Source organism: Streptopelia decaocto, assembly GCF_964273445.1.
Source record: "Streptopelia decaocto genome assembly, chromosome: 26".
Classification (NCBI taxonomy): domain Eukaryota; kingdom Metazoa; phylum Chordata; class Aves; order Columbiformes; family Columbidae; genus Streptopelia; species Streptopelia decaocto.
In genome coordinates, this window is record NC_138681.1 from 76,910 (window position 1) to 91,234 (window position 14,325).

A 14,325-nucleotide genomic window follows, 5' to 3' on the forward strand; every position below is an offset into this window, starting at 1 on the left:
TTGTCAGGCACCGCTAGGAGGGTTGCTCATCGCAGTGTCTACAGGGAGACCTGTTGGCCATCCGAGGAGCAGCGTCGGCACCGACAATGGAGGCAGCTGTTTGTTCGCCTCACCAGAGAGCAGCTCTGAACAAAAAGCTGGGAGTGGAAAACGGGGCTGGGAGCAGTAAAAGGGTGTTTTTCTGTTTGTATGGGAAAAAAAAAATTCCAACCAGAAACCTTCAGGAAAATAAAAAAAGAGCCCAAATCCAAGCAGAGAATCTAGATTTGAAAAACAGAAGAGAGAGCAGTATGGGAAGGCCGCATTTTTAATCTGAAAATTATCAAGAACCCTGTGTGGAGAGACTACAGTCTGAAAACCAGCGAGTTAATTCCCTGTCATCCCTGAGAGCACAACGTCTCTCTCTTATCCAGTTGTAGAAAGAATTCAAAGTTCACAGAGAGCCAAAAAACAAATCAGACAAACTCCATTTCTCCCGAGACCAAAATATATTGCAACACCCAGCGGTTTTGGTCCTTTTGGCAGCAACTAAGACAAAATAGGCAATGGGTTAATTTGTAAGCGGAGATTTTTTAATTAAACGGAACTATTTATATATATACAAAACCCAGAAAATATTGCACCATTTAAAAAAAAGGACATTTTACATCTAATCATCTGTTAAACATACCTTGCCCTCCCTGCATTGTAGTAAACACAGATTCACAGCAACTGTTGGACGTTAACAGGCAACCTGTGCTGCCAAACACCACGTAATTCCGCTAGTCCACATCCATCCCACAGAAAATACCTTTCCCCTTTCCACCCCACCTTCCTTTAGGGAACAAATCCATCCCATTGTTGTCTCAGTGGCATTCAGGACCAATCCTCTCAAGTTGCTCGAAATTAAGGACAAATTAAAAAGAAAGGCTTCGGGAACTTCTCAGTCACAGTTTCTTTCGGGGTTGGTCGGCACTGTTTTCTGGGCAAGTCTCTTATGTTTTGGGGCTCAGTCTCCAGAACCCAAGCACAGAAGCTCTGGTGAGAACCATTTGCATCCCTATCCAGAGAGAGGGGCATTCCAGTGTAGTTTTATATTTGACAATTGGAATCCAAGGGCTAAGACTTCTCAAGCCCCGAGAGCATCTTCAGTAAGCCACAGCCCCAGGGTCCCGTGGGACGCTAAAAAGCACATCCGCTTTGGCGTTGATAAAATATGTGGCGAGGAGAGAGATGATCAGAATGGCAATGCCCACAACCAAAGTGATTATCTAGGAAGGGATGAGAAACACTCAGCATTGTTACACACACAAATCTGCAGCACCTTACAGAATTTGCATTAGTCTCTGTCAGAAGCTACAGAGACCAGCTTGTTACTGAGCACTGTGTGCATTAAAATACAAAGATAATCTGAGGACCTTACGGTCTCAGACAAAAGCAACTACCAGACAGGATCAGGTCAGCTTTCATTGAAGTTATCAACAGTGCACACAAACAAATGTTTAAGACAAAAGGTAAAAAAGTATCACAGATAAAGGACATAGCGCATTTCAGAGTGGTTGACACAGTTTGCAAAGATTTTTAATGAACACTCAATGTGACACTTTGGCTACTCCTGCATGAACCGTCATCTCCTCCGTCAAGGAACTGTAAACGCCTTCAAGCACCACAGTTACTGGCAGAATCAACATCTGCCAACAGCCTCTGCATAACTGAGATCACCTCCTGCTCAGCACCTTTCCTGCAGCCTAAGTGCCAAACCAGTCCATTAGATTCCTCTCTGACAACCCTTCTCCCTGTGGGGTAGGACTCCCATTCCCAGTCTCCCCGAATATCTCAGGGCAGTCCCCATACAGTGGCCAGAAACACACTGCTACGACTCTCACGGTACGTCTTCTATGGGGTCAACACTTCAGGGATGGCTGGGCTCAAACTGTGCCTCTCCAGGGCACCAGATCTACTGAGCTGTAACAGGCCGACAGGCACAGGCAAGTCACAGTGCCACACAAATAAATTGCTCATATTTCAAATAATCACCTGAGAAATGCAACAATTGCCTGGGTTTCTACAGTTTTTAGGTGACTTATTGCCAGCAAATGATGATGAAGTTCTGGAGTCTGTCCTGACAAGGTGTGACATCATTAACAGCCAACCATAGGACACCAAGAGAGGCAGAGAGTCCCAAAGTAACGGTATGCTTAAACCTTATTCTGCTGACACCCAGCTCAGGGCTGCTCAGAATCTGAGACGCTGAACCAACAGCAGCTTTCGTTGGTGAAGGTTTGTGCAAAAGTTATTTCTTGGCTGTTGAGGGCAGATTTGAACTCCAGGAAGACCTGGGTTGCACATCATGTAAAACACCTGAACAGCCAGATTCACTGCCTTGCCTTCCTGTGCTTGGGGAAGGAGTTAAGACTCCTGTCACTTCTTTTATTCACAGAGTTCAGCAATTATACTGCACTGTCTCAGGCCCAGTGACCAGTTTATTAACCCACAAATGGCTGGAGGTGGTAGGGTTATCACCAGCTGTGCATTCTTGGTTACCTCTTTCTCAAGGATCAAAGCCTGGCTGTTCTTAACTGAGGAGCTCACACAGGATGATGGTACAAGATTCTGTAACAAACTCTGAATTGTTTCTTCAGCTGTTAGGAGGCGTTATTCAAAGCCCTACGGATTTCACCCATTCACTTTTGTCTTTTTCTCTGGTTTTCTCTTCCAGACACGTACAAACTCACCTCTAGCTCCTTGCTGGCTACCAGAAATATTCGGGCACGGATCTCTTTCCACCGACTCTCTGTCCACGTGGAGTACTCTGTAGATCCCCACTGTCTCAGCTCGAAGGCAGGAGAGAGTGCTTTGCTTAGATGAACGGTTGACCGAACACAGTAGGGGACTCGTGATGTTGAGTTAGGGTCCAGGGAACCCTGCACCCAGGAATATTCATACATCTGCAAAGAAAACACGAGAGTGAGAGACAGCAAACGGTCACTAGCAAATAAGTAGACTACCTCCTTGTTCTGGAACCTTCCCCATGTCCCCAGAGAGAAATAGAGACTTTACAGAGTGTTCTCACTGTAAAGGGATCCTTTTCACAGAATGGTTGGGGTTGGAGGGGACCTCTGGAGATCATCTAGTCCAACCTACCTGCTAAAGCAGGTACAGGAATGTGTCCAGGCAGGTTTGAATGTCTCCTGAGAAGGAGACTCCACAACCTCTCTGGGCAGCCTGTTCCAGGGCTCTGGCACCCTCAAGGTAAAGAAGTTTCTCCTCATATTCAGATGGAACCTCTTATGCTTCAGTCTCTGCCTATTGCCTCTCATCCTATTGTTGGGCACCACTGAAAAGAGTCTGGTCCCATCCTCTTGACACCCACCCTGGAGATACTTATAAACGCTGATGAAATCCCCTCCCGGCTTCTCTTCTCCAGGCTGAACAGAGCCAGCTCTCTCGGTCTCTCCTCAGAAGAAAGGTGCTCTAGGCCCCTAATCGTCTTCGTAGCCCGCTGCTGGACTCCCTCCAGTAATTCCTTGTCCTTCTTAAACTGGGGAGCCCTTGGGCATTAAGATGCCTCCTTGTAGGAGGAGTTTCCCAGCTGTCCCAAGTGTTATTATGAGGAATTCTTAACCAGCTTTCCTCAAAAGCAGAAAACAGCAAATTGGACAGCAGATGCCTGTCACCCCACTCTGACTGATACTTACTTCCTTCTCACTGTTGGGTGTTTTTTCAGGGTTCAGACACTCTTCCTTGGTGAGGTTCACAACAGTGCCTGTGAGGTTGGCTAGGACGTACTGCACAAGGTAGGTGGTGTTCACAGGGCTGGAAACGGCAACGTAGTGTTGAGGAACGTCACCTGGAACAGTCGGAAAAATGGGATTGGTGGGGAGATGGCCAGAACCAGACAATGTTAGTGTGGCGCTTCAGAAAGCTGCCAGGTAACATATGGGGTCAAACCCATCCCTGTGTTCTTCTTCCCTATGTTGCCCTTACCCAGAATTCCTTTTAAGTCTGGTTTAATGATGGACTGAAACCACGAATTGTTCATTTTAATCAGAAACCCATACAGCATTCGAGAGACCTGGAAAGAGACGGAAAATGGTTTATACAAAGAGGAGAGAAAATAGCATCTTAACAGCTATACCTCTTAAGATCATTCATCTGACACATGACAGGGGCCAAGAGCACAGCAAAAGAGAGACCATATGTCACAACCGAATATAATTCAGGACCAAGCTGTGAAAATTCAGTTTGATTTCAGTTCCACTGACTCCTTAGCTGATCACTGTGGCACACATTGCCATTTCACCTCAGCTTCCTCTTTTGCTTTACGGAATGAGGATACAGGTCTGTTTTGTAGAGGGCTCATGAAATTTAATATCCGTCCAGCGACTGAGAAGCAAGGAGCTAGGGAAGGGTGAAAGGTTTTTGATTCAGCTGTGGTGGAGAAAAGGAGAAGGGGAGAGGCAAAGCCCTCATGGAGAGAGACAGGACAGCATGCTGTGTAAACACATATAAACAGAGACAGAAGGGGGGTTCGTGAGGGCTCATCAGAGATGCCAGGGACTCAATTCCATCTGCTTGTACCGTTTTTGGATCTGCCTGAATAGCAGAGGTGTTGTTGGCTCCCCCTGCAAGTTGGTAGAGAGCACGGGCGACCACTGTGGCAACTTCTGCCAGAGACTGCAAAGGAAAAACACTCTGTGTTAATCAAGATAGGCAGATTCAGCAAAACAAGCAAGGAGAGCAAGCCAGAATCTACCCATCCATCAAAACACTTACATTGGGCTAGTGTTTGAGTGCCTATTGCCTTTGTCGCTGTACAAAGCACTCCTGCCTTCCTCCTGCCCTTTTTGGAAACAGCTTTGCCCCTCTCCCCATCACCCTGCTTGTTATCTGCCCTTACCCAAAGCCCCATCCAACCCAGATGCAGTAGCTTAAGAAAAATGCAAAGCAGGAACCTTGGCTGTGTCTGTGACATACTCCAAAGTCTCCTCTGGGCTGAGCCCCTCGGGGTATTGCATCTGGATGTTCTCTGGAGTGTCGTACATGCTCTGGTAGTATCTGAAAAGAAGCAGGCAAACAGAGGTTGGGGAGGGGCAGAAAGAAACCACAGGGCATGGAATTCAATTCAGAGTCTGCCTAAAGCAAACAGTGGGAGCAGTCTCCTGGGAGCAGAGATACAGCCCTGCCAAAGCGCTGCCCTGCCACACGCTCCTTAAACCAGTTAATGAGGCTTTATAATTAACTTGGCCCTTCCGCAGCTTCTCCCATCTGAGGATCTCCAAGCAATTTCCAAGCTGTGATTAGCTTTCAGGTGGGCAACAGCCCAATCTATTAAATGGGCAGAGAAACTGAGGCAAGGACAACCCATGCAGAAGGTCTCCTGGGACGAGAGCTTTGAATGCAAGTCATGTGAGTGGATTTTATTAATGCCTCATCTCGAAGGCAGCGAGGAATTCCAACTACAAGACTACAAGTCTACAAAAGATTTACACCAAGGCATCTGCGGCACATGCAACTGAATGGGGAACTGGGCGGAACGCCCACGGCGTAGTCTGACATTCCCAGCCAACCAAGGACTCATCCTCCCAGTCTAAAGACGGGTCACACAGCGCCGAGGCATGTTTTCCTCCACCCCAGCTCTTCTTATCCCTTTAGAGTAGTGCAGACTTAGAGGTGAAAGGGAATTTACTTCCCTTTGATTGCTAGAGATTCTCAGAAACAGCAGAGAAGGGTTGAAGATAAAGGGAAAGAGACAATCGGAAGAGTCGGGGGGAAGAGGAGAGGCATATGTCTGTCCTCTGCCCCATGTCACTTCCAAAGTTGATGAGGAGCAGGGGATCCCCAAGGAACACATTGTAGTAGGGTCATGTGAGGTGAATGAAAGTGCCCTTTCCAATGCCTGGGGCCTTCTGCCATCACAAATAGTAAGCTATATTTAAAAAAAAAAAAAGAAGAAGAAAAAAAAAGGCAGCTAGCTTCTGGAAGAACAGATGAGGCTTAGGCACGCTCAGTTGCCATTTGCTCACCTCTGGCTTCCAGCCAGCTGTGGGGAACATTTTCTGTACAAAACTGGATTTCTTTCGCTTGTCAGAATAATTATGTTGCGCTTGTTCAATTACATGGCACATGCTTCCTCCTCTGCTCCCCCGAACTGCTGCTCTACATGTATGTTAGCCAGTACACCCTGGGCACAGGCGCTGCAGGAGCTCAGGTGCCCTCTGCTGGCTCCGCCGCCTTCAGCACAGGGGCCAGGCCATGCACGCATGGCCCGGAGACATACCTGTTCTGGAAAGCTGCCTGGTGGTCAGTCAGGACCACTCCAGGGATGTGCCGGGCCCGAAGGAAGCGCTGGAAGGAAGATGGGGGAAGAGGCTGCGAATATCCAACCTCCTGTAAACTCACATTTGCTCCCATGCTGCTGCTACTCAGAATATCTAGCAATTTCTTAACCTGAAAAATAAGAGAAAAAGGCACCGTCCCACTATTCTTTTGGATCTATAATTTCTCTGGAAAGGTTAACAACCTGATCATCTGCAGCGTGCTGAAGATCCCACAGTATTTTGGCTAGGTGACTGACTACATATTGCTTTCTATTACCTGCACTTTAACAGAGTCATTCATTCGAGAGACAGGGTCTGTATGCATCCATAAAATTGAGCCATTCCTTAGAGCCACCTGCAAGAAAAAAATCCCCACCGTAAACGCACGACTGGAAATCACTGAGTCTTGCAGAGCAGGGAAGTTCAGTCCAGGGAAAAGTCAAAACCAGCAAAAGGCTGGCTGGGAAAACCACAGCCAAATTATCAGAGAAGCAGGGAATGAAAAGTCCTCTAACTTAACCCACACCTGATTCAACTCCACAAAGGAATGAATGTTGTCCAAGCGGAGAGGAAACTTGTCGTTTTCCATATCATACACCATTCGGGAGCTGCCAATGTAATCAAAGGTTTCCTGCGACAGAAAAAGAAATCACACATGAATCACATAAGATTGCTGTCTGGCACAAAAGCAATATCTGAAAGGCTGAGGTGGAACAAAACCAAAAGCTTGAGGGCCAACTACTGCACCAAGTATTTCTGAAGGTTTGTGTAGCCTGGCACGCACCAAAAGTAAATATTACGTTGTCCCTGGTGCCAAAGACAAAGGTGTTGCAGGCAGGGACAGAGCAAAGGACAAAAATTAAGGCAAACAGCAAAAAACCAGGGGACAGCTATTAAGCTCCACAACCAAGAAAGGCACAAAGGCAAAGTCAGACTGAAGCGAGCACTGATATCTGGCAAGGCACTGCGAGTGAACAACAGCAAAGACATTCATACAGCCTCTGCTCTGGCATACGTTGTCCTCCTTGGTTTTGGGGAAGGAGGACAGCAAGTCAGGGAAAAAGGACAATTCTCCATTCCAGGAAATAAAAATATGAAGCTTTCCTGAAAAGAGGGGTATCTGTTTCCCTTGAAAAAAAGGGGGGTAGGCAAGGCGGCAGAAATGAGTATGTCAAGGGAGCTACAAGAAGCTGAGCGTTGCCTGGGGAGGAGCCGGCGCCCCTAAGAAGAGAATTCCGGTGAGAGATGAGCAGCGAGGTCAGCCAGCCACCAGCCATCGCCGCAACGAATTTACAGCCAAGTCTTATCATTCCTCCTCCACTCAGGGAGCACGACAGAGAATGTTTGCTTCATCGTGCTCTACGTCTCCCTCCCCCAAGGAAATTCTGGCTAGGGATGGATGTGCTGAGCAGAGCGAATGAAGGGAATCGCAGGGCCACAGAATGGGAGCCAGTTTCACAAAGCTGCACAAAAAAACACCCATCAGTGCAGATGCCTTGAGGGGAACATCAGCTGTTGGCCATCAGTCCCTCCTCTACAAGCTTGTTCTGCATTTCCACAGCTGCTGGCTCCAGTGCTGGGTTCTCAGAAAATGAGCTACATTTTGCTGCTGTCAACACATATATTTTTAATCTAGCCTTCTTTGGGCTTCATTTCAGAATTTAAAGCCTGGCCACTGCAGTTCATCCTGAACTGAAAGAGAGAACAAACATACAGCCAGGCACACTGGGAAGAGAGGGGAGGGAAAGCAAAGTTTGTGTCATTCATCCAGAATGAATTGTGGGGCAGAAAATTAGTTGCCCCAGTGGAAGCTCCATCTGCTGTTGTTATCCCAGTGCATTTAAGATCCCATTCTTGCTGGGGGAGCAGAGAAAATCACGGTATGAGGATGCAAACAAATGACTCTGCACAAAGAGTAGGGAAAAAGCTCATTTGCAGGGAGCCAAGGGTTGATTTGTTATCTTAGAACAAGCCAAATGGGGGATGACGCTGCTCCTCTTACCCCTTGGAAGAAGGTGAACATGATATTCCTTTGTAGCAAATGAACATCTGACGCTTTATGAAGGGCTTCGGCAGCAGCCAAGTGGGTGACGAAGGAAGAGACAGCGCTCTCTGCCCCGGGTGCAATGTTCCAGAAGAAGGAATGGCTGTCGATCTGTAAGCATGGACAGGAGGCGTAAGAAATGTGCACACGGAGAGAGGAACACCGTACCAGGAAAGCAAATCCATCGCCTTCCTCCTATCCCACTCATCCTACTGATATGGGAAAAAACAAAGTACCCCGTCTACCCTAACCGAAAATACCAATTGCATTGCTGCGGCAGTCCTGAGGCCTCAGAGCTCTGCCCCCGCCACCCTCAGCCCTGACCCAAAATAGAGATTCTTGAGCGTGCCGTAATTTTAACGCTGGCAGCACTGTTCAACACTGGCCTCCGAGACGGCAGCAAAATGGAGTTTTGAACTGGCCTCTTTGGAAGTGTAAAGTGCCTGTAAAACAGACTGCTAGATGGGGAAGCAAACTTCTTTCCTAGCCCTCACACTGACTCAGTGCTTGACACACAACAAAATCTCCAAGTGATTCAGTCTCCTCTCCCAAAAAATACAGATGACCCAACTGCACGGTCTGCTTCTCTGCAGCACATTTTGAGGATGTGAAATATCTTAGGAAAGCATAACAGACACACCAACCACTTCCACTTGTCTGGTTCCATCAGTGAAGAAGATGCTGAAAAACGTCTCGCATAAGATAGCAAGAAACAAAATGCAGATGTTTTATATTGAAACAATAGATAAATATACGTAAAACTACCAGCTGAAAGGCTCATACTTGCAGAACCACAATAGCCAGTCGGATCTAAAAGAAGGTTTGAAACACAGGAAAAAATCAAAATATACAAGGAGTATATTCCCATAAGACTAAGTCTCTGTCTTTCCAGAATCCTTCCAGTCCACACTCTAAAAGCAAGATTAAGAGGTACCTACTCGCGTAGCGACAATAATAACTTCCTTCTCAGGATCAACTTTTCCAGAGGAATTGATAGGTTGCAAGGTGCTCCAGACATTGTAATCAAGCAGAGGATCACACACAACCTCTAGGAAGCAGAAAAAAACATGGTTTGAGTTGAGCCTACAGCAGTGACAAGTCAGAAATGTGCTTTCTGGTCAGCTGTAGCTCATCAGTGGCTCTATCACAAGAGAAGATTTGTGCTCAGTGGGGATGAAGTCCTGGTCCCAAGAAAGCCACTGGTAAAACATCCCTCAGGATTTAATTTCATGCATACACAGCCTAACAGAGCAGTAAGCTCAGAGCCATTCTTGATGATTTACATAGCAGGTATTAGGTCCCATCTTTTTTATACATTATTCTCCAAACTGAAAACAAACATATTTTGAAAAGGCTCAGTTGACAAGCAAGCCTTTAGGGAAACTCTAAAATTTTCTTTCTTTTGCACAACTGTATTGCACTGGGATTTTTATGACCAGGCATAATGTCAAGGAAAGAAGGAATGTGCTCACCTGGATTAATGCTGAAGGTGCTTTGGAGGGAGCTGCGCCTCATGCAGGTGACGGTGCTGGTGACGGCGTGCATATGGGAAAACAGCTGCATGGCACAGAGAGGGTACTCGGGGCCTGACCCACCGCGAGGGACATTATGATCTTGATAACACTGTATGGAAACAAAAATCAGGACAAAACAGTATTCCTGTAAAACCATTGTGTACTGCATCTAAAATTTGACAGTTTTACTGTAGATTTCAATATCTAAGCTGAGAGAAAACAAAACTTCCACCCCCTTTCCTGAACAGTGGCAGGAGTTCCCCTTCTGCTTGCTGAGGAAGCTCAGTACCTGCTTAATAACTTGAGTCTCATTGGCGTCTTCAAGGAGAAAAATAGGGAAGTCAAAATCCTCATATGACAGCCCATTGCTCACAGGGTTCCACACAGTCCTGTTGCAGTGTGCAAACTCAGGGCCGTAATCTTTGGAATAGACACCTGGCAACAGAAAGAAACAGGTGAATCAGAGCCTGGAAGAGAGGAACAAACAGCAGGAAAGGTAGGGCCTGCTGAAAAAACAGAGCATGAGCACCATGACGAGCTCAGGAACCAGCTGACAAAAGCTTGGAGGGATGGAGCTGGTCACTGCATGGGGCAGAGCGGCAGAGAGAGTGAGGAGAAAGACGCTGGTGGGACGCTGGCGAGAGTGCTCAGCAAGCAGTTATGACGTGCTGAGAGAGTGGAGGACGCACACAAAGGAACATTATACTTCTAAAGGAGGAACATACAAACCTGCATTTTGTGAGCTCATCATGTGCTGGAAGTAGCCCTAAAGCATCCATAATGTGCCAATCGTTTTAACACCTAGATACTGTGCAAATAGCATGAAGGCAGGGACGTGACAAAAGCCAGCGCGTCAAACTCATGGCAGGAGTGTACACACAACAGAAAGCTCTGTGCAAACTACTGAAGGCGTTGCGATTTCTCCCCTCCATGTGCAATACAGTAAATTTGCTGCATGAAAAACCAGTGAGACGAAAACCTGAAACCCTGAAACCACAGGGGGAAATCAAGGAGGCGGGATGGAATTTTAAAAAGCCGTGACTGGCCCAGAGGGAAGGTTAACACACTCGCTGCTCAATCTACGCAAACATGAGATGCTTTTACCATCACGTGTGGACAAAGTACATGTTTCATGCGTTAAAGAAAAGGAAGTTACAACCACCCTTGGTCAGGCTTAACACTTCCGGGACTCCACGCTGTTTTAGTCAGCTTATCTACCAGTCTTTCACAAACATCCCTCCCAGCTCTTGTTGCGAACTGACGAGATTCCAGCTCAGACCAATGACTTTGAAAAAAGATATTGAGCCTGTTATCTTATCTTTTGACATTAAAGTGGAGCTGCAGCCTCAGCTATCCTTCACCCATCTTTGACCATCCAATGTCAAGGCACCATTTTTCTTCCTCCCAATGAGGATCAAGACCAAACGTTTCCTTACCAAACCCATCATTGGGGCACTTCAAACCAGGAGAGAAGCCCTGGGGAGGGTTGGGTTTGGCCATGGTCACAGCTAGGCCAGACACCCGGGAGGTTCCCTTCAGCTGCATCATCACCCTCCTGGAACACAGAAAACATGAGTGAAATTTTGAATTCATTAACAAGCTCTTACAGTTGAGCACATGATGATAATTTTGAACAAAATAACCAACTTATCCCTTTTTCATTATCTTCTACATAAGATTACGCCCACGGCAACGAGGAGAAAACTTCAACCACTTCTTTCCCGCTCTGCCCAGGAAGAGACATGACCAATCTTAATCACGTTATTTAATGAACTTTAGTAACTGCTGGTGATGAACGCGGCAAGAGAATTCACACAGAACAGAGCCCTTCTAACCGCAAAACAGCCCATTTAAGAAGAAATAAATTCAGGCACTAAAACATATGTTTCAACCTCAATATAGTTTGGTGCAGTCAGGTCTGATTCTGCCATCTGTCATTTGAAAAATGACATTTTTACCACCAGATTAAGGACCCAGAGTGGTCTTGGGGGCTCATGTCACCCTGGGAAGACAAAAGCTGATGGTGACTGACCTGTTGAAGAGGTTCCCATCCAGCAGTATCATGTAGGGTGGGTGTGGGCCATCAGCAAGCACCCACTTCAGGTCTTCCTCCTCTTCAACCACGTGGATCACTCCCGTGTCTCCGCTGATGGAGGCTGCAGAAAGAGAGCACGCCCTTTGTGTGTCACAGCGCTCTACTTCCTTCACACCCCCAAACCACCCCAGAATAGAATCATAGAACCATTTAGATAGGAATAGACCTTGAAGAACATCAAGTCCAACCAAACCATGTCCATAAGTGCCACATCATAGAAACACAGAATCATTTTGGTTGGAAAAGCCCCTCAAGCTGATAGAGTCCAACCATAACCTAAATCTAGCACTAAACATGTCCCTGAGAACCTCATCTCCACGTCTGTTCAACCCCTCCAGGGATGGTGACTCCACCACTGCCCTGGGCAGCCTGTTCCAATGCCCCACAGCCCTTTGGGGAAGAAATGATTCCCAAGATCCAACCTCAACCTCCCCTGGTGCAACTTGAGGCCGTTTCCTCTGCTCCTGGCGCTTGTTCCTGGGGAGCAGAGCCCGACCCCCCTGGCTCCAAGCTCCTTTCAGGCAGTTCAGAGATCAGAAGGTCTCCCCTCAGCTCCTGTTCTCCAGCTGAACCCCCCAGGTCCCTCAGCCGCTCCCATCACACTTGTGCTCCAGCCACTCACTGGCTTTAAGGGCAGAGCGATATGTTCCTAAGTGCTTTATGGAAGAACAACTCACAGGATTAAAGGGCTAGAGGAAGCAATTTGGTGAAGTGATACCATTTAGCCAAAGCAGGACAGAAAACAGTGGCTTTTAGTAGAGGAAAAAGACGCTGAAGGGCATACTTTAAGAAGTAAGCACTCGTGCTTTGAAAGCATCTTTTGTTTAAGCTCATTAGAGCACTTAAGGATCTTCAGATAACTACGGGCCTCCTGTGACTGAACAGAATAAGAAAGGACAGGAGGAAACTGCAGCCTGAAACAGAAAAGAACTTGGAGGAGCCAGGACCAGCCTCAGCGATCACAGCCACAGACCCAGGTTAGTGCTGCCCTTCTTCAACGAGTAAAGATCACAAATTCAGAAACCTGGAGCTCAAAGACAGCTCAGCACGAGCCGCAGAAGAACACGGCGGGAGATAAAGGGCAAACAGATCATGGCAGCAAAGGGGGACAAGAAACAAAGCAGGTCCACTGCTCATCATTTTGCCCTGTCTGAATGAAAGCAGACAAAGTGCTTTCAGAAGCAGCTCCTGATAAAGACAAGCACCTTGTCAATCCCTACAATTAGTAACTGTTGTAATTAATGGGCACTGCCTGTGTCAGGGGAGCAGGATGGCATTCAGCTGCCTGCCCAGGCACTGGGCTCACAGCAAAGGGTGGCAGAGGTGTCAGAACCTTGTACCCTCAGATATCTGCCAGCCCAAGCGCAGCTGTGCCGCCCTGTTGTGGCAGCTGCCAACCTCTGCTGCAGGGAGTGGCTGAGTGAAAGCAAAACTCAGTTGTGCGTAAAACACTGACTCACAGGAAGCCCTTTCTACACTAACTTCAGCCCAGAATCCTGCTTGAACTGGGTTCTAGAATCACAGAATGTCCTGAGTTGGAAGGGACCCACACGGATCATTGAGTCCAACTCCTGTCCCTGCACAGGACAAACCCCACGGGTCACACTGCGTGTCTGAGGACGTTGTCCAGTCTCTTCTTGAACACTGTCAGGCTTGGGGTCATGACACCTCCCTGGGGAGCCTGTTCCAGTGTCCAGAACCTCTGGGTGAAGAACCTTTTCCTCATGTCCAACCTGACCCTCCCCAGCACATCCTTCAGCCCAGGGCACAGCCACCGCAGGGAAGAGTTCTGGCGCCCCGCTGCTGTACTCACACTGGCAGCCAATCTGGTGGGTGGCATTCAGAAGGCGAACGCACGGTGCAGTTTTGTTCAAGGGGATGTAGATCTTCCTCTCCACCGAGTTCCCCTGGCAGGAGCCTGAGGAGAAGACGCAGCCCCGCCTCAGAGGGAGCCAAACTAGGGGCTCCCCGCGCCTCAAAAGGCTCTCCCCGGCGGGGAAAAGCGAGCCCCTCCACAGCTCGGAGGGGGACACCGAGGGCTCCCAGCACCGCCATGTCAAGGGGGCCAGGCGGGGCCCTCCCCACCTCCGCCCCAGGCCGGGGGAGGCCGGGCCTGCCCTGCCCCGTCCCGCCCTCCTCCCAGCCAGCCTCACCCGCTGCAAGCACGGCGAGCACCAGCCCCCACCAGGCCGGGAACGGGGCCCAGCAGCCCCCAGCAGCGGCCTCCATCCCCCGCCCGCCCCCGGCTCTCCCCGCCGCCATCTTCCCAGCCTTTCCGCTTCCTCGGCCGCGCCCGGGCCGCGCCGGAAGCCGCTCTGCGCAGGCGGGAGGACTGACACTCGATGCTCGGGGAGGTGGCGGAAGCGGAAGTCT

General features: G+C 48.4%; 1 protein-coding gene across 1 annotated transcript; it reads right to left on the reverse strand.

Moving 5' to 3' along the window:
* Positions 1–550: 550 nt before the first annotated feature.
* Positions 551–14,233, reverse strand: NCSTN (nicastrin). Its single transcript, XM_082073082.1, has 17 exons — positions 14,106–14,233; positions 13,766–13,870; positions 11,890–12,013; positions 11,294–11,412; positions 10,147–10,292; positions 9,816–9,966; positions 9,282–9,391; positions 8,302–8,454; positions 6,826–6,930; positions 6,577–6,654; positions 6,260–6,429; positions 4,935–5,037; positions 4,561–4,656; positions 3,967–4,054; positions 3,678–3,829; positions 2,715–2,927; positions 551–1,250 (listed from the first exon to the last, which is right to left on the reverse strand). Exons 1-17 carry the CDS (start codon positions 14,212–14,214, stop codon positions 1,128–1,130), a joined length of 2,145 nt encoding a protein of 714 aa, XP_081929208.1. The 5' UTR covers positions 14,215–14,233; the 3' UTR covers positions 551–1,127.
* Between the last annotated feature and the right edge of the window lie 92 nt (positions 14,234–14,325).

Excerpts from the sequence above, each read along its gene's own strand:
- NCSTN (XM_082073082.1), bottom strand. The coding sequence starts at position 14,214 with ATGGCGGCGGGGAGAGCCGGGGGCGGGCGGGGGATGGAGGCCGCTGCT. Across the intron at positions 6,430-6,576 it reads ATGACTCTGTTAAAGTGCAG|GTTAAGAAATTGCTAGATAT; the intron begins GTAATAGAAAGC and ends CTTATTTTTCAG. Across the intron at positions 1,251-2,714 it reads TAGCCAGCAAGGAGCTAGAG|ATAATCACTTTGGTTGTGGG; the intron begins GTGAGTTTGTAC and ends ATCCCTTCCTAG.